This window comes from Coenobita brevimanus, chromosome 30, assembly GCF_032717465.1.
Source record: "Coenobita brevimanus isolate Jiangsu-jjx chromosome 30, ASM3271746v2, whole genome shotgun sequence".
In the NCBI taxonomy this organism is placed as follows: Eukaryota; Metazoa; Arthropoda; class Malacostraca; order Decapoda; family Coenobitidae; genus Coenobita; species Coenobita brevimanus.
The window spans coordinates 42,201,577-42,226,687 of record NC_136983.1 but is presented as its reverse complement, the minus strand read 5'-3'; the positions used below and the strand labels follow the sequence as shown (position 1 = coordinate 42,226,687).

Genomic DNA, 25,111 nt, shown 5'->3' with positions numbered 1-25,111 from the left:
AGATATTGTGCCATGTCCAAATCGATGGCATGTATAGCACCTCAGGATGGGAAAAGTGTAAGTCCCTACAGAGTAACATAAGTGGCCAAATATGACCTGCTCCGGCAGGGGGCCCCTGAATTTGAGGCGTACCACCCTGGCTGCCACTGCTGCCTCACCACCAGGAGGGCGGACCATAAGGCGGGTGACTTCCTCTAGCTGGGAGGAACAGTTGCCAAGGCAGCGAAGATTGCTAACAAGTTCCTCCTCCGTGACATCAGGAGCAACAGGCCCTATTTTCCCGTATGAGAACTCGCCACTGGAAGGTGAGCGAGCCAACCAACACCTTACTGGCCAGTCCCCCAGCTGGGTGAGGGCCTCTGGTGGTACAGTCATTTTGGCCACATCATCTGCAAAAACACAGAACCTGATAGCTGCTCCTTTACCTAAAACTCTGAGTGATCCCTCTATACAGTACTTACCCCATGAAGATTTGTTGATGGCATCCGACAACCTGCGGGGATTCAAAAATACAGGGGTATTGTCAGCCGACCTTGCTATGTACACGAGGCTCCTTGGTTCACTGGAATCACCAACTGGGGCGGAAGGCCGTATCCATTTTTCCGGGGCACCTCCCTCATCACTAGTGGCAGAGGCCGTCCTCACCCTCTTACCAGGGGCAACGACGTCTGCAGCGGCAGGAGCGAGGTCCATATGGACGTCCTGTGTGGCCAGGCCGGTCATGGAAGACTCCATGCCTGGCCGTTACACTCACTGTAAAAAACACTGGATCACTGTGGTATTGCCGCGATTTGCCCAAAATAAGCTGGATGTGATTACGGCTGAGATGGGCTGACACCCGAGAGTAAGACGGTTGACAACACGATCGGGAGGAACACGTCCGACAACGACCGGGTCTAGGCAGCATCTCCTTATTAGTGAACTGATGATGTGTTAAGACTGCACTGTAGAATTATCACAACACCTGTTCCCCCACGTGAGTTTGTTTACGTTTCCGACTGTTCTTCTTCTTCCCTACCTGACCTCCATCACTCCACCCCTCACCCGCCACTCAGCTGTTTTGCAGAAAATAAAATAAATGATGTACGTATGAAATGCAGGCATATTATTTATTTATTTTTCTTCCAACAAAGTAAACTTTCATTCCTATTAACATTTATATTCAGCCATTAGTGTTTTATAATGTTCGCCTTTTTCAAGTCTGTTGCATATGTCCAGCTTCTGTTTCAAGGTAAGCACGATATGCTTACGTTTAGTTTGCACTTTAGGCATTTTGGAGTGTACAAATTACCGTCTATCAGAGGAACACAATAGCAAGAGACCTTGTTTACTGTCTGGTGGCAAAACGCAGACTGGTGATTTTTGGAAGGTGTGGAGGATGACTGAATTCAAGTAGGGGAAAGAGGGGGAGAGGAGGGATGGTTAAGAGGATTTGCTAGGGATTTACATCAGCCGGAAATGCCTTCACCTCGCTTTGTCTGACTTCCCCCAGCATCGTGTGACACAATCAAACGGCGGTTTGGCGGTCCATTCAAATTGGCGCACAGTTATAACTTACTGACATTTTTACCAGCCCTTGAATTTTCCCGTTGTTCTGAGTATTCCGTTTGTCTGGATACCGGATTGCTGGGATTGTACTGTAGACAGATTTGTCTGTCTCCCGAGAAGTCTCTCATCCACTCCAAGAGACTTCCCTTCAGTCCTCCTATGTGCTCCAATTTCCACATAGTCACTTGTAGGGTACCTTGTTAAAGGCTGTCTCCAAATCTAAATACAGTACAGTACACATAATCCACCCAACTGTCTCTCTCTTGTAGCATGTCAATTGCTCTTGAGTAAAAGAGTGTATTTACCTAACTGTATTTACTTAATTGTGATATACAGGAAATGAGCTACGCTCATTGGGTCCCATCTGTTTCTCAATAAGTAAAATTTAGCTTTAAACTCGTTTAAGTTTTTAGATTGGACGATCTCTTTGTCCGGGCTATTCCACAGGTCTATACATCTGTAAGAAAAACTATATTTCTTAATATCCTTCAAGCAGCTTGGCTTCTTCAGTTTCATTCCGTGTCCTCTGGTTATTCTCTTATTCCATAAAAGCAGATCAATTTTATCTACTCCCACCATGGTCCTGAACACTGCAATCATGTCTCCCCTCCTTCTCCTTTCTTCTAAGGAAAGCAAAGCCAGCTTTTCCAGCCTCTCTCTGTACGACAGATCTGCCAGACTGGCGACCATTTTGGTTGCTGTTCTTTGTATTCTCTCAATCTTGTTTATATCTTTCTTTTTGTGTGGGGACCAGACTACTGCTGCATATTCTAACCTGGGGTGAATCATGGCCACTATCAATTTTTCATCATCTCCCCATCCATATAATGAAAAGCTACTCTTATATTAGTCAGGAGTTTATACGTCTCTCTAACTGCCTTGTTAATGTGTTTTTCTGGTGACAAACTGTCCTGGACTAGCACTCCCAAATCTTTCTCTTCTCTCGCTTTTGTGATTGGTTCGTTACCCATCAAATAATTCAATGATGGCCTCTTTGTACTTTTACCCATTTCCAATAGTTTACATTTCTTTGCATTAAATTTTGTTTCCCACATCCGGCTCCAATCGTATATCCTATCCAGATCCTCCTGCAGCATTTTACAATCCTCCTCAACCTCTACCTTCCTCAAGATCTTTGCATCATCAGCAAACAGACTTGCATAATTGTTCACTCCATCTACCATATCATTTACGTAAATTAGGAACATTACTGGCGCCAACACTGAGCCTTGAGGGACTCCACTTGTTACTTCCCTCCAACCAGACATCCTATCCTTTATTACTGTCCTCATTTGTCCGTCTCTCAAAAAATCTCTCATCCATTCCAGGATGTTCCCCTTCAGTCCTCCAATATGCTCTAGTTTTCACATTAGTCTCTTATGAGGTACCTTGTCAAAGGCCTTCTCTAAGTCTAAGTACACACAATCCACCCAACCATCTCTCTCCTGTACCACATCAATCGCTCTTGAGTAAAAACTCAACAAGTTTGAAACACATGACCTTCCACTTCTAAATCCAAACTGACATTCAGCCAAAATATTCATCTCTTCCAGATATTTTATCCATCTATCTTTTAGAATTCTTTCGCACAATTTTGCGACCATGCTGGTTAGGGACACTGGTCTATAATTCAGGGGTTCTTCCCTGTTTTCTCCCTTATAAATTGGTACCACATTTGCCCTCTTCCATTCTTGAGGCACTTTCCCCTCTTCCAGAGAACAAACAATTACTCCGTGAATCTTATCCACCAGTTGTTTTCTGCATTCCTTCAGTACCCAATTAGAGATTCCATCTGGTCCTAGGGCTTTCCTTACATCGTGAGTTTCCAGTAATTTATACACTTCCTGTACCTCCACTTTTATATCTTTTATCACTACATTTCTAGTCACTCCCTCCCCTTCCACAAACTCCTTTTCATTAGTGAAAACTAATTTGAAACATTTGTTCATTTTTTCTGCTCACATTGCTTCATCTTTATAGACCTCTCCTTCTACTTTCAGTTTGGTGATTCCTTCCTTTTGTTTCAGTTTGCCATTAACAAATCTATAAAAGAGTTTGGGTTCATCCTTACATTTGTCTATTATATCTTTTTCAAAATTCCTTTCTTCCTCTCTACGTATTCTTGTGTATTCATTTCTAGTTCTTTTACATTCTTCCTTTATTCTGTTGTTACCTCTCTTTCTCCAACTGTTCCACGCTGTACCTCTCTCTTTTTTTGCTATCATACACCTTCTATTAAATCACTCCTTTTTCCTGTTTTCTTTCCCCCTTACTCTTGGCACAAATTTTTCCACTCCCAAAATATAGAGGCCTAGAAAAATATCCCACTTCCTCTGTATCTCTCTTATTTCTCTGAATTTTCTCCAATCTGCATTTTCGAAAAAATTTCTCAATCCTGTAAAATCTGCTTTCCCAAAGTTGTATTTTCCCTGCCTATAAAGCTCATCTCTTGGCTCCACGTTCCCTGTTATCATCTGGAACTCAATGACCACATGATCACTTTTTCCAATAGGACACAGATATTCCAAGGATTCTATTACATTGGGTTGTTTGGTAAACAGTAAGTCTAGTCTTGCTGGTGTGTCTTCACCTCGGAACCGTGTCTCTTCTTTGACCCATTGCGTCATCACATTGTTCATTGTTATATTTAATAATGTAGTGCCCCACAAATCTTCGCTGCCTCCTGGGTCCCATTCCTCCCAGTTCACCTCTTTACAACTGAAGTCACCCATTAAAATTATATTGCTGCTTTTCTCAATCATTTTCTGTAAATAACTAGCCATGTCTGACAACATTTCCTGGTATTCATCATCACTCCATGCTCTTGTCTTAGGGGGAACATACACTACTGCCATATCTCTCTTGCTGTTCTCTCCAGTTTCTAATTTCATATTAATCACTTTGGCCCTGCCTTCTCCCATTTCCATGGTATCTACATTTATGTAGTTCTTCACTGCTATCATCACTCCTCCTCCCATTTTTTTCTTTTCTGTCTCTTCTCCACAGTTTGTATTTACCATCTCCCATATGAACATCAATATCTTCTCTTAAATTGGTCTCTACAAAGCACATAACATCAGGTTCATGTACCCTTAAAAAATCGTTGATTTCTAGCCTTGCCGATATTAAGCCATCAACATTTGTATATGCCACCTTCCAATTATTTTTTATGTTTTTTATACCCTCTTTTCTCCTTCTCTCCATCGGTACCACTTCCTTAATTTCTGATCCATGCCTCTCCAATAAAACACTGTCTTCTCTTTCTCCGTTCTCTGTTCGTTTTTCACCTCTGCTTCCTTTACTAACTCCTTTATTTTAGCTCTTTCTTCCTCATTTGCATCTCTCCTTATCCAAACATTTTTGAACTCTTCCTTGTCTGATAACTTCCATGTTCTACTGATAATTTCATTTACTGTTGCCTGAGACTTAAACTTTACCTTCAATGGCCTTGCCCCTCCTTCCTCGTACTTTCCTAACCTAAACACCTCTTCAATCTCTTCTTGAGCTTCGTTGTTTTCCTCCGTGACCACTGATAGTATTTCTTTAACCTTACTCAGTTCTTCTCTTTCTCTTTCTGATCTTATTGTCATACGTTTTTCTTTAACTCCTGAAATTTTTACACATTTTTTCTTATCTGCTACATTCCTAACTAAAGATTCTCTACTTCTCAGCACCCTAACCACTTCCCTCTCCACCTTTTCCTTGCTTTGTTGTTCTATAATCTCTTTCAAATTTACATCTTCCCCTTCGTGAATTTTCTTCCACCCCTTATGTTGCTCCTTGATTTCTTCAATGTGCTCGTCCTGTATTCTTGATTTGGATTCATACTAATCTAGTTTGTTTATCATCCTATCTCTTTCTTCTTCCAACCTCTTATTCTCCCTCTTAACCCTTTAACCGCGGGCATTGTTTTGCCCGGACTGGCCTCTCCCGCGGGGGTTCCAGCCAAAATGTAAACAAACTTTAAACCTTTATAACTCTGCACAGAATAAATCTAGAGCGAAAAATAAGGTACCATTAGAAAGTACTAACCTTCGGCTTTGCAATGATGTAGGTTTCATGATTTCGTTGACTATCACTAGATGGGCAGTGCCATTAGAAGTGGGCAATCTAAAATCACTATTTTTCACTCACACACCATTACCTTCGCTCACACACCATTACCAAATGCCAACCTCATTCTGATAATAATACTATAAACATATATGAACACTGCACATACGATAAACACCCACTCTGTGTTCACTGAGGCAGGTAAAAGGCACTGTAATTGCTCACACTTCACTGCCACATCAGCGGTGTTGTAATCACTATTTTTCGCTCACACACCATTACCAAATGCCAACCTCATTCTGATAATAATACTATAAACATATATGAACACTGCACATACGATAAACACCCTCTGTGTTCACTGAGGCAGGTAAAAGGCACTGTAATTGCCCGCACTTCACTGCCATATCAGCGGTGTTGTAATCACTATTTTTCGCTCACACACCATTACCAAATGCCAACCTCATTCTGATAATAAATACTATTAACATATATGAACACAGTACATACAATAAACACCCACTCTGTGTTCACTGAGGCAGGTAAAAGGCACTGTAATTGCCCGCACTTCACTGCCACATCAGCAGTGTTGTCACTCACACAGCTGGACAGATACTGATGTGTGTTTGGTCCGGGGTGGGGTGGGGGGCCCAGGGGGTGGGAGGTGGGGGCCCGGGGGGGGGGAGGGAGGTGGGGGTCGGCTGGAGTGAAAGAACTTAATAGCTACTCTCCCTTGAAACAATTGGCGCACGGAAAAAACGCGCGGTATTCAAAATATTCACAAACATTCGAGAATGACACCCGCGGTTTGGTCCAGTTTTTGCAATGTCATTCTGGGATGACACCCGCGGTTAAAGGGTTAAGCTGTTTTATTTCATTTGAGGCTGATTCATTGCTCACATATAATTCAGTAACTTCTCTTTCTTGTTCGTCACTTCGTGTACAAATTTTTTCGTTTATTTCGCAGACTTTTGATCTCGTTTTCCTGCTCTATGGTCCGTTCCTGTAACTCTTTAATTACTGCCCATACCTTTTTTATCTCCAGGACATTCCTCTCCGCTGTTTTCTCTACACCTGCTATTCTTGCTTGGTTCAACTTAATACTTCTACTTCCCACATCCTCTTCAGAGAAGCCCTCGAACTCTCTCTCGCCGATTGTAAACAATTCACCGTCCCTTTCCGCCATGAATCAACCATATGGAGACTTTCTATTTTCACTATATCTTGTTCTTTTTATGACCGAAACCACGTTTTTATTTCAACTACTGTCCGACGGGACCACCACACACACTCATTAATATAATCACAAATAGGCTGGATTTCTTTTCGTCGCTGATTCAGCGATTATTTCCTCATGATCCTGGAATAGCTCCGTCTCTGTCGGTGACCTGTGTGTGTGTGTGTGTGTGTGTGTATTTACCTATTTGTATTTACCTATTTGTAGTATACAGGAATTGAGCAATGCTCGTGTTGTCCTGTCTCCATGTCCACATTTATCAAGTCTACCTTTACACACATGAATGTTTTTCTCATGCACCACCTCTTTGTCTAAGTCGTTCCAAATATTTAAGAATATACCTAATTGTGATATACACGGAATGTACTATGCTCGTGGGTTTCCGTCGCTGTTTCTCAATAAGTCGAATTTAACTTTAAACTCGTTTAAGTTTTTAGACTGGACGATCTCTTTGTCCAGGCTATTCCATAAGTCTATACTTCTGTAAGGAAAGCTATATTTCTTGATATCCTTCAAGCAGCTTGACTTTTTCAATTTCATTCCATGTCCTCTTGTTGCTCTCTTATCCCATACAAACAGATCTTCTTTGTCAATTTTATCTACTCCCACCATGGTCCTGAACACCGCAATCATGTCTCCCCTCTTTCTCCTTTCCTCTAACGAAGGCAAATCCAGTTTTTCCAGCCTCTCTCTGTATGACAGGTCTGTCAGACTGGGGACCATCTTGGTTGCTGTGTGTGTGTGTGTGTGTGTGTGTGTGTGTGTGTGTGTGTGTGTGTATTTACCTATTTGTATTTACCTATTTGTAGTATACAGGAATTGAGCAATTCTCGTGTTGTCCTGTCTCCATATCCACATTTATCAAGTCTACCTTTAGACAATTGAATGTTTTTCTCATGCACCGCCTCTTTGTCTAAGTCGTTCCAAATATTTAAGTATTTACCTAATATACCTAATTGTGATATACAAGGAATGTACTATGCTCGTGGGTTTCCGTCGCTGTTTCTCAATAAGTCGAATTTAACTTTAAACTCGTTTAAGTTTTTAGATTGGACGATCTCTTTGTCCGGGCTATTCCACAGGTCTATACATCTGTAAGGAAAGCTATATTTCTTGATATCCTTCAAGCAGCTTGACTTTTTAAATTTCATTCCGTGTCCTCTTGTTGCTTTCTTATCCCATACAAATAGATCTTCTTTGTCAATTTTATCTAATCCCACCATGGTCCTGAACACTGCAATCATGTCTCCCCTCTTTCTCCTTTCCTCTAAGGAAGGCAAATCCAGCTTTTCCAGCCTCTCTCTGTATGACAGGTCTGCCAGACTGGGGACCATCTTGCTTGCCGTTCTTTGTATTCTCTCAATCTTGTTTATATCTTTCTTTTTGTGTGGGCACCACACTACCGCTGCATATTCTAACCTGGGGGGGGATCATGGCCACTATCAATTTTTTCATCATCTCCTCATCCATATAATGAAATGCTACTCTTATGTTAGTCAGGAGTTTATAAGTCTCTCCAACTATCTTGTTAATGTGCTTTTCTGGTGACAAACTATCTTGGACCAGCACTCCCAAATCTTTCTCTTCACTCCTTTTTGTGATTAATTCATTACCCAACAAATAATTCAGTGATGGCCTCCTGGTACTTTTACCCATTTCCAATATTTTACATTTCTTTACATTAAATTTCATTTCCCACGTCCGGCTCCAATCGTGTATCCTATCCAAATCCTCCTGCAGTATTTTACAATCCTCCTCAACTTCTACCTTCCTCAAGATCCTTACATCATCAGCAAACAGACTTGCATAACTATTCACTCCATCTACCATATCATTTACGTAAATCAGGAACATTACTGGCGCCAACACCGAGCGACTCCGCTTGTTACTTCCCTCCATCCAGACATCCTATCCTTTATTACTGTCCTCATTTGTCTGTCTCTCAAAAAGTCTCTCATCCATTCCAGAAGTTTTCCCTTCAGTCCTCCTATATATTCTAGTTTCCACATGAGTCTCTTATGAGGTACCTTGTCAAAGGCCTTCTCTAAGTCTAAGTACACACAATCCACCCAACCATCTCTCTCCTGTACCACATCAATCGCTCTTGAGTAAAAGCTCAACAAGTTAGAAACACATGACCTTCCACTTCTGAATCCAAACTGACATTCAGCCAAAATATTCATCTCTTCCAGATATTTTATCCATCTGTCTTTCAGGATTCTCTCACACAATTTTGCGACCATGCTGGTTAGAGACACTGGTCTATAATTCAGGGGTTCTTCCCTGTTTCCTCCCTTGTAAATTGGTACCACATTTGCCCTCTTCCATTCTTGTGGCACTTTCCCCTCTTCCAGTGAGCATACGATTAAACTGTGAATTTTATCCGCCAGTTGTTCTCTGCATTCCTTCAGTACCCAATTAGAAATTCCATCAGGTCCCAGGGCTTTCCTTACATCTTGAGTTTCCAGTAATTTGTACACTTCCTGTACCTCCACTTTCATATCTTTTATCACCGGAACATTTCGAATCACTCCCTCCCCTTCCACAAGCTCCTTTTCTTTAGTGAAACCTGACTGAAAACGTGTGTGTGTGTGTGTGTGTGTGTGTGTGTGTGTGTGTGTGTGTGTGTGTGTGTGTGTGTGTGTGTGTGTGTGTGTGTGTGTGTGTGTGTGTGTGTGTGTGTGTGTGTTCTTACCTTACCTAATTGTATCTTTACAGGAATGAGTCAAGCTCGTACTGTCCCATGTCTTAAACCATATTTATCGTACATATCCTTAAATTTGTGAATTGTCTTGGCACACACTATTTCATTCGGTAGTGCATTCCATTGATCAATTGCTCTGTTTGGGAAACTGAATTTCCTTATGTCTTTATCACCTCTCTTCTTATGCAGTTTTTTGCAGTGTCCTCTTCCTGATGATACTCCATATGTTAAGTAATCATTTATGTCTATTTTCTCCTTCCCTGATATGCAGTTATATAGCGTTATCATGTCATCTCTTTTCCTTCTCTCCTGTAGTGTTGGTAGATTCAGTTTATTTAGTCTTTCTTCGTAGCTTAGGTCCCTTAAGCTTGGTATCCATCTTGTAGCGGCCCTTTGAACTTTTTCAATCTTGTCTATATGCTTTTTGAGATGAGGACTCCAGACTACTGATGCATACTCCAGGGTTGGTCTAATGTATGATGTTATTATCCTTCTTAGCATGTCTTCATTTATGTATGTGAATGCTATTCTCATATTTGCAAGCAGTGTATACATGTTCCGTACCTTCTTGCTGATGTGGTCAGCCGGAGATAGTCTGTTGTTGATAATCACACCTAGGTCTTTCTCTCTTTCTGATGTGTATAGGGTTTTATTTCCTAACTTATAATCCCAATCAGGTCTTTTTCCACTTTTACCAAACTTGATTACATGACACTTGTCCACACTGAATTCCATTTGCCATGTACTACTCCATTCATGAAGTTTATTTAATTCTTCTTGTAGCTCTTTACAAGAGTCTGTGTTAGTAATTCTCCTTTGTATTTTTGCATCATCTGCAAACATATTCAGATAGCTCTCATTTCCAGTGTTACTGTTTATATCATTTATATACACTAAAAACATGATTGGTGCCAGCACTGAACCCTGTGGTACTCCACTAGTCACTTCTTTCCATGATGAGTAGTTTCCTCTTAGTACTGTTCTCATTTCTCTTTTTATCAGAAAGTCTTGCATCCAACAAAACAGTTTGCCTTGAATTCCTCCTTGATGGTACAGTTTCCATAAAAGTCTTTGGTGTGGTACTGTGTCAAAAGCTTTCTTGAAATCTAAATAGATACTGTCCACCCATCCTTCCCTTTCCTGTATTGTGTTTGTTACTCTGTCATAGTAGCTCAACAGATTAGTAACACATGATTTTCCTTTTCTGAAACCAAACTGTCTTTCTGTTATCATACTGTTTTCTTCTAGATGATTTACCCAAGCTTTTCTTATAAGCATTTCTAATACCTTGCTTACAACACTGGTCAGTGATACTGGTCGGTAGTTGAGTGGATTTTGTCTATTTTCTTTCTTGAATAAGGGGACAATATTTGCTTTTTTCCAAATATCAGGTAGTTTACCTTGACTCAAGGATTTCTTGATAATTAAAAATAATGGTTTACTTCACTCCTTTGCACATTCTCGTAATACCCAACATGAAATTTCGTCAGGACCACTTGCTTTTCCTCTGTCTAATCTACTTAACTCCTCCTGTATTACTTTTTCTGCTATTTGTGTGTGTGTGTGTGTGTGTGTGTGTGTGTGTGTGTGTGTGTGTGTGTGTGTGTGTGTGTGTGTGTGTGTGTGTGTGTGTGTGTGTGTGTGTGTGTGTGTGTGTGTGTGTGTGTGTGTGTGTGTGTGTGTGAGTGAGTGAGTGTGAGTCAATCAATCAGTCAGTCAGTCAGTGGTGAGTGAATGATAGTGATAGTGGTGAGAGAGAGAGAGAGAGAGAGAGAGAGAGGGTAGTAAGGCTATATGACTTTTTTGCCTCCTTCCCTGTCCCCTCACTCTCCCCCACCCCAGCTTGTCTCCCTCCCCCACCCAACTTGTCTCCCTCCCCATCCCTCCCACCCTCCCCCACCCCCACCTGGTTCACTGCCAGCAGCCTGCCTGGCTGTTTAGTTGCCATGAAGTGGTGTTGAACACCGCACATCCCACCATCCGACCCTTCTCCATGTGATGTTTGATGAGCCATTTTTTAGCACTAGTATTGTTTATGAGGATAATAACATTACCTATGGTGTGTCTGTGTCGTCTCTATTGATTGGGTATGGTATATGAGAGTCTGAGTTTAGGTCTGGAAAGTATTTCTGGCTTTTCTTCAGTATATTATGAAGAAAATTGCTTCGATATCTGACATACTCGCTGACTGAACACTCCCACTGGCATTTACATGTGTATATATATATATATATATATATGAATAGATAGAGAGATAGATAGACATATAGATATATAAATATATAGAGAGATAGACAGATATATTATACATGTACAGAGAGAGAGAGAGACTAGGAAGGAAACATGGACATGCTGTAGTAGATATTTGTTCAGCTTTTCTGCGTATTGTCTACAACACAGTACTTACATATTCTGATGCTTGTAAGAGTCACAGTCATTATCCAGGAGTCCATTAGTGTTAGCACTCTTGACCATCTGCACCAGTATGGGAGTCAGTTCTCCCTCCAGTGCCAGGAGTCCCTTGGCAAACGCTGCAGCTGTCATCTGCACACGGCCTTCATCACTGGCATATATCTTGAGGTCATGGCGGTATGTGGAGTGGAGCCGCAAGAGCCCTAGACCTTGTGTACCAGCATACTCACCTGCAACAAACAGCATGTTAACATGAAGGAATGCAAAGTTAGCCTCTTGAGTCTGATGATGTACTACTTCATTTTACTCAGACTACCATCAGGCAATTTCATTACATCTCAGGAGGGATTTCTAGTACTGAAGAGGGTTAACTGATGTTATATCTAATCTCAGCATTTTTAAAACCTCTCACCTGAATAAAACTGTCTGGAGATAACAAGAATAAACTATACAATATATCACTGGACTAATGAGATTAACATGGAGTAACGTAAAACTAATTCCTTCAATATAATGATGTATCTTTTGTTTCACTGTTGCTATCTCTCCATTATTCTATTCTGCTCTGAAGAGCCCTGTGATAGAAGGGGGGCAAATGCAAGCTTGATCTTACTGTTCAAAAAAAAATAATAATAATAAAATAAAAAATAACCCCTAATGTGAAAAACATCTTCATGGAAAGAAAAAATACAGTATAAAAAGTCACCGGACTGAAGGAGCTAACATAAAAACATGGTTTGAAAGCATGCTATCAATGATCCTTTCAAGGGCAGTATAGTACACGATATAGTAGTACACTTATCCCTTTCCTTCCAATGGCATATTTTCTTTGTTCTTCTTATCTCCAGACAATTTTATTCAGACTAAAAGGGCACTCTAGTAGTGGAAGGAGGTTAATGACAGCTATGTTAATGGCAGCTATATTTATCACCTCTAATTCCAAAAGTCTCTCCTGAGTTGAAAACACTCAGCTGGAGATAGCAAGAACAGAATTAAATTAGATATCTGAGTGAAGCGATTAACTGGTCGGATATGATGAACGAAAACTGGGGCTACATAATATACGGGGCAATATCTTCCTCACAACAAACATAAGGAAGAGGAAGATTTACATGATCATTAAAAGTGACTATTTAAATGGCACTAAAATCACACATATTACATGTTTTAAGAATATAATGCAAATATAACATAATGGCTAACCAAAATGCAAAAACTGTCAGCACTGTAACAGGTAACCATATACTGTACCACACACTACTGGAATATTGACCCTTTGGCTGCAAATTAACCTCACTGCCTTTTATTTTGGTTCATATCACATGGCTACACTGTGCACAGGATAAAGCCTGGGCACCAAAATGCTAAGTACTATTATGACAAACAGTGTAATTAGGTTGAGAATAAAGAACTTTGTATTTAAAGTCGGTATAGATGGAGGATCATATTTCTCTTATGGAAACTTACTGCAGCCAAAGGATAAAATATCAAACATAAGCCACATGCACTTGAATACTGCCCACACACCATGATATACGACTGATTCTTATATACTGAGTCACAGCTGCATAAAATTTAGTTACCTGACATGTTATATACAAGGTCTGTTCAGAAAGCATCTGACCTTAGGCTCTAAAAAAACATAAATAAATAGCTAACCTGTTGAGCTAGGACACTAATCCTCCTCAAAGTAAGCTCCCTCTGACTTGACACTCACAGCCCAGCATTCTTTCCACTGGATGAAACATTTTTCAATGTGAAGTTTCCAGTATATCCTGCTGGTGCTTCACTGCATTCACCATGAACTCTTCTCTCGTCTCAAATTGGAAACCCTTCAGCAGAGTTCTGAGCATGGGGAATAACCAAAAGTAGCATGGAGCCATGTCTGGTGAGTAGGGACCCTGCTGGACCTGCAGGACGCTGTGCTTGGCAAAAAATTCCTGAATTAGTTGAGAAGAATGGGCAGGGGTGTTGTCATAGTGCAGCTTCTAACCTGCTGCTTTCCAAAGGTTTGGTTTCTTCTGCTGAACTGCATCACAAAGAAGACGGATAACGTCAAGGTAGTAATGTTTGTTGACAGTCTGACCATATGGTAGCCCTTCCAGAACTGCTGCACTGTTGTCCTGTCATCACTGTCACAGACGCTCACCAACTGTTGCATAGTGCAGCTGAGGTAATAAGCTTTAACCCTTTAACCGCGGGTGTCATCCCAGAATGACATTGCAAAAACTGGACCAAACCGCGGGTGTCATTCTCGAATGTTTGTGAATATTTTGAATACCGCGCGTTTCTTCCGCGTGCCAATTGTTTCAAGGGAGAGTAGCTATTAAGTTCTTTCACTCCAGCCGACCCCCACCTCCCTCCTCCCACCCCCCGGGCCCCCACCTCCCACCCCTCGGGCCCCCCACCCTACCCCTGACCAAACACGCATCAGTATCTGTCCAGCTGTGTGAGTGACAACACCGCTGATGTGGCAGCGAAGTGTGGGCAATTACAGTGCCTTTTACCTGCCACAGTGAACACAGAGTGGGTGTTTATCGTATGTGCAGTGTTCATATATGTTTATAGTATTATTTTCAGAATGAGGTTGGCATTTGGTAATGGTGTGTGAGCGAAAAATAGTGATTTTAGATCGCTCACTTCTAATGGCACTGCCCATCCAGTGATAGTCAACGAAATCATGAAACCTACATCATTGCAAAGCCGAAGGTTAGTACTTTCTAATGGTACCTTATTTTTCGCTCTGTGCAGAGTTATAAAGGTTTAAAGTTTGTTTACATTTTGGCTGGAACCCCCGTGGGAGAGGCCAGTCGAGGCAAAACAATGCCCGCGGTTAAAGGGTTAAAGGCAGTGATCACCCCTTGTTCCATCGGCTGAAACAAGGACGTGGTGTTGGGGGCTGGAACACCACCTCTATATTGTTGGCCCATTCCTTCACAGCGGGAGAGTGGCTAGGCGCGTTGTCTACCACCACGACCAATCTGTTCGCCAAATTCTCCCGCGAGGTATATCTCTTCATCACATGAGAGAGGTGCAAGTGGAAATAGGATGAACAGATACTGGAAGTCAGCCAGGCCTTCTTGCTTGACCTCCAGATAACCCCAAGGTACTTTTTAACATACCTCACCAGAGCCCTGGGGTTCTCGGAGTGGTAGACAAGGAGCGGCTTCAACTTGAGGTCGCCCTCGGCGTTGCCCCTCAGCAGGAGTGTCAGCCAGTCCTTCGAGTGCCTGAATCCTGGCGTAGACTTTTCCTCCATTGCAAGATGTGTCTTGGAGGGCATTCTCTTCCAAAAGATCCCAGTCTTGTCAAAATTCAAGACCTGCTTCGCACTGTAGCCACCCTCTGTGATGATGCGCTTCAGTTCATCAGGAAACACTGCCGCTGCCACTGTATCTGCACTCGTTGCCGTACATCTTCACGTGGTGGAGGTTAGCTCACCACTTGAAAGGGTCAAACCACCCATGGCTCGCCTTGAAGGTTTCTCTGTCATCAACATCCCGCCTCACCTTGATTTCATCCCATAGCTGAGACCCTTAGTGTAAATACAGGTAATTGCCTGGCTCATGGGTGCCTTGTGCCGGTTCTGATCCTCCACCCACATGCGCAGCATCTGCTCCAGCTCCTTCATCGCAGGCTCTCGCTGGTGGGTGATATGGGAGGTGGATAAGGTTGCAACCTCCCCAGCAGCAGCCTTAATGTCTTCCTTCTTCTTGATGATGGTGGAGACAGTCAACTGGGCCAGGTGGAAAGCCAACGCAATAACACACGCACCTCCGCCTTTGCGTGGAGCTTAAGAATTTCTAGTTTTACCTCTAGTGAAAAAGTCTTACACACACGCTTTGCGGGAACAGCACCAGCACCAGCACCAACACTAGCAGGCCGCCTACCAGCCCAACTAGGGCCTCCACTAGCACCACCATTAGCCCCACCACAAGCAGCACCCTTATCAGACATTATCTCACTTATTTAGGCCAAAAATCGCACAATAGCACACTCCACACGTGATTAGTATCACTGCTCTACTCACGGCACTGCTCGTACTCAGTTACGATGCACTACAATAATGGCTTGCATAACGTTAGTGGTGCAACACTATGTGTGGTGGGGGGCAAGCATAACAGTTCCTCACTCTGAGATGGCCGGTGTAAGAAGAACGATATGGGTGAGCACGGAGTGATCAGTGGCTGTGGGGCCTGAGTGAGTGTTTCTGCACATCCTGGGAGGTGGGCGGGCTCAGCTGGCCGCGGGAACGAGCGCGATTCAAAATTTTGGCCTGTCACCTGTGGACATGACATTGGAGGGCCCATCGTTAAACCAGGGCTCTGCCATCGGATGACGGGGTGTGGTGGTATAATGTACCCCCATCGCTAAACCACGGTATTGTATCTAGGGGTATTACTTATATAGATATAAATATATATATACTGTATATATATATATATATATATATATAGTATATGGAGCTTCTATGGTACAGTGGTAGAGTGTGCGGTTCGTACACGGGTGAGCCAGGGTTCGCGCCCCGCCAGGGTAACAAACTTTGGGAGTGTTCATCCGGCCACGTACTGCATTGGCGGACACCAGGGTTGCTGTGGTTGAATCAGTGTCGCTTACTATAAAGTAAGCTTGCACCCAGTCGGCTTGCGTGGGCCGATTACACTTGGTTCACAAACTACACACACACATCCAAAGCCACTCCAACACTACAATTACACTTACAAGCACTTCTCACCCTACATACAATCTCTACCAGACAGCCTAAGCCACTTGGTAGAGATACATTGGCTGTATCGTCCCGACTTTGGTCGGGATAGGCCAGTCCTGCAGTGGACACTCAAACGGCTGTTGAGATGAGATGAGATGAGATATATATATATATATATATATATATATATATATATATATATATATATGCTGTATATACTGTATACACAGTATCTATATATAGTGGTCTCTTGCATTTAGTGTGTTTCATGTTAGTGATTTTCACGTTTAGTGACAGGTTAGAAAAGGTACCAATCCCGCGCAATTAGCGATTGTCTTATGCGTTTAGCGATGTGGGGCATGATGTCATGCCATGCAAGTGACGTAGTCCCACAATGCCTTGGCCGGCCACCACCATACAGCCATTGTTATCATTGTTGTGAGTGTCTGGCAACCTTGGGTGCTTTTTTTTTCTCTCTCACAGTACCGAGCATTTGGTGTTTTTCACTGGTGAGTAGATGTACCTGTACTGTATAACCATACAGTTCTGTATCTGTATAATGTATTGCTAATACACCATGTTTAATTTTCAGCACTTAAAGTAGGAACTCGGGGGTCAAAAGGGTGACTTGGAGGATGAGCGCAGACTAACTGATATTTTTCCCATATAAAGTACACTTTGCATTTAGCAATGGTTTTGCCAGACTAAATAAAATTGCCAAATGCGAGGGACCACTGTACAGCATACTGTATATACACCAGCCAGCTGACACCATGACCTCTACAATGGCAGCAGATGGTAAGTATGTCCTTTTTTAGTGTGTCTGTATCATTTGAGATTGATTTTTTTTTTTTTTTTCTTTTTTTTTTTTTTTAAATCCAAATTATGAAAATAAGTCTGGCTGTGGGAAGGGGATGGGGTGCAGGGAGCCAGGCATTAGGGGGTTAAGGGGAAGGGTGATGCCATGAAAAGAGGAAATTATAGAAGTTTGAAACTTTTGCACCAGATATGGGAGAGGAAGGAAGGGACTGGAGTGTATTGGTGTTGTGATGAGGAAGGAAGGGACTGGAGTGTATTGGTGTTGTGATGAGGAGCGGTAGTCCAGTGATGGGCAATGATAACTAAAAAGTTAACTTTGATAACAATAATCCAATAACCCCAATTTTTTAGTGAGGTATCAATAATCCAATAAATTTAAAACGTAGCCTTGGAAATTAAAGATAATCCGATAACGATAACTTTTAAAATAAAAATATAAAAAAACAAAGAAAAATGCTATATCTGAGCTATATACTTTACTTATATAACACATATATATACATGTAAATGATAACAAATAGATGAACAACAGTATATCAATTATATAACCAATTATAGAGTAAACAACAACGAATAACAATTGTACCTGAGGAACCTAAAAGGTAAACATGACAATAAAAATTTTATCGGATAAAAAATTAACGGACATTATCGAACTAAAATGCTGAGTTATTGGAAGTTGACCGGTCCGATAATGATTATGGAAGTTAACTCCAAAAATAGTCCAATAACAAAAATTAACTTCGTTAATCATCTGATATCGGATAATCGCATTAGTGTCCAACTCTGGGGTAAACTGAGATGAACAGGGTATGTGGAGACGATGTAGGATGACAACTGGATGTGGAAAGTGAGAAGTGTGAATGTCAGGGGTAGGGTTGCAAGAGGCAGACCAAAAAAAGACCTGGGACGAGGTCATACAGCGTGACCTCAGGGATAAGGGACTGAATAGGGAGGCTACCAGAGATCAAGCAGCATTGAGAGCTGTCATTAGGCGACCAGAACCAACGTATGCAAGCATGCTGGAGCCTTTAAAATGATACAGTATGATAATGGTGAAAGGACTAGAAAGTATGGTCAGGGAAGGAGTGAAAACTGATGAGATGTAGTTTCGATATATGCCATGCAAAGAGACCACTGATGCCATATTCAGTGTTTGATGGCTTCAGGAAAAACACAGTATATGGGGATGAAATGGGAGCTGTATTTTGTTTTTTATTTGGACAAGGCCTTTGACACAGTCCCTAGGAAGGTGGCAAAGTGGGCAATGAGAAAGCTTGGGATTGAGAAGTGGCTGGTTAGAGTGGTTATGGCTATGTAAGTAAAATGTGTGTTGCACACAATCATACTCATTGCCTCCCCAAACTCAAATATCCTTTCCCCTTCCATGTGGTACTGGAAATGAGGAAGAGGAAATGATACCTGAGTTTGGAGAGGTAATGAACATGATTGTGTACAACACACATTTTAGGAAAAGAGAGAGTAGGTTGCTTATATATGAGTCTGGGGGAAATAGCAGCCAGATACATTATTTCCTGGTCAGGAGGGCTGATAGGAGGTTAGTGAGGGATGTTAAAGTTATAGTGAGCAATGAGAAAGTGCAGCAACACAAGTTACTGATATGTGACATGGTGCTTAACCCCTTAACCGCGGGGCGTCACTTTCATGACGCTTGGGAGCAAGGGATCATACTGCGGGGCGTCACTTTTGTGATTCTGTGTTATTTTGAATTCGCCCAGGCTTTCAAGTGGTGGCTTGTATCATCTATCAGTACTCCCAGTGTCCAACACTAGTCAGCACCCCTAATCTCATCTGTACTCCCATCCACTGTTGACAATTTAGCCATTTCTTCCCGTTCTTGACTCCCCTCCCTACCTCCCCTCCATTACCCTCTCCTCTCGCCTGCCCGGCCGTGCTGCGCTAAGTAAATCATCCCCGGAATTTTCCACTGATTTCATCCATTGAAATAAGCCCTATGCCCTATTCTTATACCAAATAATATATACAAAAAAGAAATAAGTGATAGTGCCATACACCTGGAATTGGCTAATTATCACCTGACAACACCTCATGTGCACTTGTTTGCTAATTTTCACTGTTTATTTCCCCTTGAAATATGCCGTATAATCTATTCTCGTAATAAAAATATATATAAGAAAGGAAGGGAAAAGCCTAAGTGATATTTATATTCACCTGGAACTACCTAATTTATTATGTATTGTCTAGATTTCCTGCCAATCATTTCATTGCGTATATATCAGCAGCTGTCACCAGGCTGAGATTGGCAGCATTGCACTCCCCCTAGGCCACCACTGTATTCAGTTTACTGTCGTCTTTCAAGGTGAAACCACGTCGGATTCGCGCCTGTCCAATTCCGCCGCTTTTTAGCCCCATGCAAAGGGTCCTGTGACCTCTACCCCCTACTAAACCTCGTGTGGAAAGGGGTAAAGGGCTAAGTGACTGCTGTGGAACGTGAACTGGTTAATTTATCAATGAAAATGATGGACAGTAACTACGATCTTTCTGGTGACTAAAAGAGTACATGTGGAAATGTAAATAATGTGTAAACAGCAAGTGAAAGCAATAAATGTAAATGTAAGTGAACAGTGGAAAATAGTTTTATAAGTTACTGCAGGTGACAGTGTAAACACAATGTAAATAAAATAGAAATGTAAATGAGTAGTAATATAAGAATACGAGTATATATACTAGGAGTAATGAAAGTGGAAGTTTCACTCTAGCATGTATGAATACTGAGTTATGAAAGTGAAAGTGAAAGTGACAGATTCGCTCTCAACGCTAGTATACAAGACGAGAAAGTGAATGCTATGTATTTTACTGAAAGAGAAATTGAATGCCTACAGTGACAATAAACTACTACTACTGAAGGAAATTTATGGATAATGACTAGAGATATATATATGTGTTATATAGTAATAGAAATATAAAGTGTGAGTGTTTTTATGAATAATAAATGACAGAACACCAGCGGCGAACGAGCGTAAGTGGGAAGGTCATACGCACTCGTAATTTTCATTGCTTTCACAGTGTTTTTTTTTTTTTGGAGTATGGATTCCAAACTATCTGAAAATCATAGAATAGTGTTTCTAGTGATAATACCAGGCAGTGGTAATCATACTATGGGTTGTCGGGATGTGTAAAGTGGAGACTTCATTACCAAACTTCAGAGGTCTCCACAAGTCCTACGGTACTCGACGAAGGCCCAACAAACATCCCAGGAGAAAGCTGAAGGTATGTGCCATATGCATATGTAATTCTAATATTCTAGGACTAATAACTGATTTTTGGCAAATATTTTTAGAGAGTCTGTCGGAGACTGAATATGCCCAAAGGACAAGCAAGTCAAGCCAAAACAACCCCACCGTTTAGGGGTTAAGAAGAGGGTAGTGAAAAAGAGGACCTATGCACCTAAGAGGAAAGTAAGGAAGTTGAAAAAACAAGCAGTAAGGGATACCTTCTATAACAAGATGAGTAGAGTGGTGGCTGAACAGGAAGCTGTTGACAGAAGTGTTAATGAACAGTACAGAGCTCTCATGAACAACCTCCTGAGAGTTACTGATTCAGTGTGTGGATGGACAAAGGGTCCCCCAAGACATAAAGTACCCTGATGGTGGGATGAAGGTGTGAAAGCTACAGTTAAAGAGAAACAAAGTCTTTTCTGGGAATGAAAAAAGGGTGGTAACAAAGAGGCATACTTGGCTGCCAAGCATAGAAATACCTGGCTGCCAAGCCTATGGCTAGAAAAGAGGTTTACAAGGCAAAGTCTGAGTCTCAGAGACTTTTACTCGATAACCTAAACAGTGTGGAAAGGAAGAATATGACATTTAAGGTGGAAGATCAGATAAAAAGTGAAAATAGGGATATCATAGGTGAGCATCGTGTGAAGAATGATGAAGGAAAAGTAATGGTGAACACTGGGGATATTAAAGATGCCTAGAGAGCACATAACCAGTTGTTGAGTGAAAAGCTTCACTGAGACTAGGAAGGTTTGGAGTCAGCACATTCAGTGTTCGGCCCTTGGCCTTTGATTGATTCTGCTACTGTGAGCAGGGCAATAGGCAAAATGCAGATGGGGAAGGCAGCGGGTGTGTCTGGGTTGACTGCTGAAATGTTGAAAGTGTCAGGAGATACTGGAGCGGGGTTAGTTACTGACTTGATAAATACAATTATACAGTATACAAGTGTGTTGTCCCAGATGACTGGCTGAAGAGTTTAATTGTAAATGTGTACAAGGGGAAGGGTGATGCTCTGGAAAGAGGAAATTATACAGGCAGAGCTCTAGAAGGTATGATCAGAGAAAGAGTGAATATTGATGAGATCCAGTTTGGGTTTATGTCAGGCAAAGGGACCAATGATGCCATATTCATTGTTCGACAACTTCAGGAAGAATATATAGGAAAAAAAAAGGAATCTGTACTTTGATTTTGCTGATTTGGAGATGGCCTCTGAAAGAGTCCCTAGAAAGGTGGTGAAGTGGGCAGTGAGAACACTTGGGATCGAGGATTGGCTGGCTTGGGTGGTTATGGCCATGTATGTGGATGCTTGTACACACGTAAGGGTGAATGGAGATATGAGTGTGGAGTTATCCGTGAATGTTGGTGCGTACCAGGGGTTAGTCTTGAGCCCCTTATTGCTTATCATAGTACTTGAAGTCCTCTCACAAGGCTTCAGAAATGGATTCCTGTGGGAGATGTTGTATGCTAATGATTTGGTGCTGACTGCAGAAAATGAAAGGGAGGTGAAGGAAATTCTGAGGAAGTGGAGAGGTGGTATGGGGCACAAAAGCTTAAGAGTAAATGCATATAAAACAAAAGCGATGGTATCTAGGGCTAGTGGCAGTACTGTCAAAGAAGAGGGAGAGCGTCCACATGCGATCTTTCAAAAGGGTGTGGAGAGTACTTCCATCTTGTGCAGTGTCTGTGATATGTGGGTGCATAAGAAGAGTAGTGGTATTAAAGGTAGACTAAAAGATAATGCTGATTTCACGTGTGCAGTGTGTCGGGGAGAGCATGTAGAGATTGTCAGGCATGAAAGGATTTATCTTGCTGGTGAACCTCTTGAATGTGTGGAAGAGCTTTGTCATTTTGGAGACATGTTATGTGCTGGAGGTGTGGCTGAAGCTCTGTGGCTAGGGTGAGAAGTGGTTGGAAGAAGTTCAGGGAGCTTTTGCCTCTTCTGACATCTCCCTCCACACTAAGGGATCTTTGTATGCAGCATGAATTAGGGATGCAATGCTATATGGCAAAGAGTGGCCTGTGCAGTAAAGGAGGAGGATACTTGCAGGCTCAAATATGCAGAAATAACAATAATTAAGTAGATGTGCAGTGTGTCCCTGAGCATGAGGCCTGGGGGGGCTAGGTGTACGATGGAAGAGTTGAGAGGTAGGATGGGACTAGAGTGTATTGGTGTTGTGATGAGGAGAGATAGATTGAGATAGTTTGGGCATGTGGAGAAAATGGGGGATGATAATTGGGTGTAGAAAGTGAGACGTGTTAATGTTAGGGGTAGGGTTGCGAGAAGTAAACCAAAAAAAAGGCCCGGGATGAATTTGCTGAGTGTGACCTTGGGGATAAGGGACTAAATAAGGAAGCTGCCAGAGATCGAGCAGCATGGACAGCCGCCATTAGGTGACCAAGGGTGACGCATGCAAGCAAGCTGAGTCTTTAAAAACAAAATTAAATGAAACAATGTAGGTGCTCGTATCCAGGTGAGTGTGAATGGAGATCTGAGTGATGGGTTTCTGTGAATGTTGGCATGCATCAGGGGTCAGTCTTGAGTTCCTTATTGTTTGTCATGGAGGTTGATGCTCTCTCATTTGACTTCTGAAATGAACTACCATGGAATGCGTATAATGATGACTTAGTGTTTACTGCCGAGAATGAAACTGAGGTGGAGGAAAGTTATACGAAATAGAGAGACAGAATGGGGCACAAGGGTTTGAGAGTAAATGCAGATAAAACAAAAGTGCTGATATCTAGGGCTGGTGGCAGTACAGTCAAAGCAGTGGAAATGTGGCCATGAGAGGTCTAACACAAGGGTGTGGGAAGCAACTCCATCTTGTGCAGTGTTTGTAATAAGCTGGATAAGTGATGTAGTGGGACTGTAGACAGATTGTGAGAGAACGTTGAATTGGTGCATTTGGTGTGTTGGGGAAAACATGCAGAGATTGTCAGGTGTGACAGGAATGATATTGCTGGTGAGTTTCTTGAGTCTGTAGAAGAGTTTTGTTATTTGGGGGATATGTTATGTGCTGAAAATGGGCCTGGAGCTAGCTCTGTGGCTAGTGTAAGGTGTAGTTGGAGGAAGTTCAGGGAGCTGTTGCCTCACCTAACAAATGAGAGGGCTCTTCCTCCATGGGATCTTTGTTTGTGGCATGTGTTAGAAGTATAATGTTGTATGGCAGCGTGCCCTAGGCGGTAATAGAAGAGAATATTTGTAGGCTCAAACGTACAGAAAAGACAATGATTAGATGGATGTGTAGTGTGTTCTTGAATGTTAGGCCTGGGGGTAGGGGGAGTAGGATTATGATTGAAGAGCTGAGAGGAAGGATGGGACTGGAGTGTATTGGTGTTATGATGAGGAGGGGATGATTGAGATGGTCTGGACATGTTGAGAAGATGGGGGATGACAATTAGGTGCAGAAGGTGAAAAGTAAGTGTAAACACCAGGGGTAAGGCTGTGAGAGGCAGACCAACATAGCCTGGGACAAGGTCATTGAGTGTGTCCTCAGAGATAAGAGACTGGATAGGGAGCCTGGCAGAGATTGCGCTGTGTGGACAGTCGCTATTAGGTGATGAAGGCTGATGCATGCAAGCATGTTAGAGCATATATAAATGATACCATATGATAATGAAGGTAATGGTGAGAGTCTTTGACGGTATAAGTGAAAGTGAATACTGATGATACGCAGTCCGAGTTTATGCTGGGGGAAGGGACCACTGATGCAATATTCACTGTTTGACTGCTTCCTGAAAAATATACAGGAAAGAAGAGAGAGTTGTACTGTACTTTGTTTTTGTTTATTTGACAAAGGCTTTTGAATGAGTTCCTAGGGAGGTGGTGAACTGAACAATGAAATAGCTTGGGATTGAGGAGTGGCAGGTTAGAGTGGCTATGGCAATGTGTGAGGGTACTTGCACACAGCTAAGTGTGTATGAAGGTTTGAGTGATGAATTTCTGTGAACGCTGGTGTCCATCAGCGGTCAGTTTTCTGCCTCTTATTGTTTATTGTGGTGTTACATGCTCTCAGATGACTTCAGAACTGGACTTCCATGTGAACTGTTATAGTCTGACGACTTGGTGCTCACTATGGAGGGCAAGAGGAGGGCAGAGGAAAAATTTAGGAGGTGGCGAGATGGTATGAGGTTCAAGGGTGTATGAGTAAATGTAGATAAAACAAAAGTGATGATATTCTATGGCAGGTGGTGGTACTGTCAATGCAGGAGTGAGTTATGTGTAGCTTGCCACAAGGTTGTGTGAAGTAACTCTACTTTGAGCAGTGTTTGTGATAAGCTGATGCAAAAGAGATGTAATTAGAGATAGGCTGCAAAATATTGCTAGTATGGAGTGTATGGGATGTAAAGGGGAGCACACAGAAGCAGAGAGGTGG

The 25,111-nt window shown here is 42.1% G+C and overlaps 1 protein-coding gene across 1 annotated transcript in view; it reads right to left on the bottom strand.

The window, feature by feature from the left end:
- l(1)G0196 (inositol hexakisphosphate and diphosphoinositol-pentakisphosphate kinase) overlaps positions 1-25,111 on the bottom strand; it is a 475,031-nt gene that overhangs the window by 151,911 nt on the left and 298,009 nt on the right. Inside the window, exon 17 of the mRNA XM_080268869.1 lies at positions 11,950-12,184. Within this exon, the coding sequence (XP_080124995.1) occupies positions 11,950-12,184 (235 nt within the window). The remainder of the gene's footprint in view (positions 1-11,949; positions 12,185-25,111) is intronic.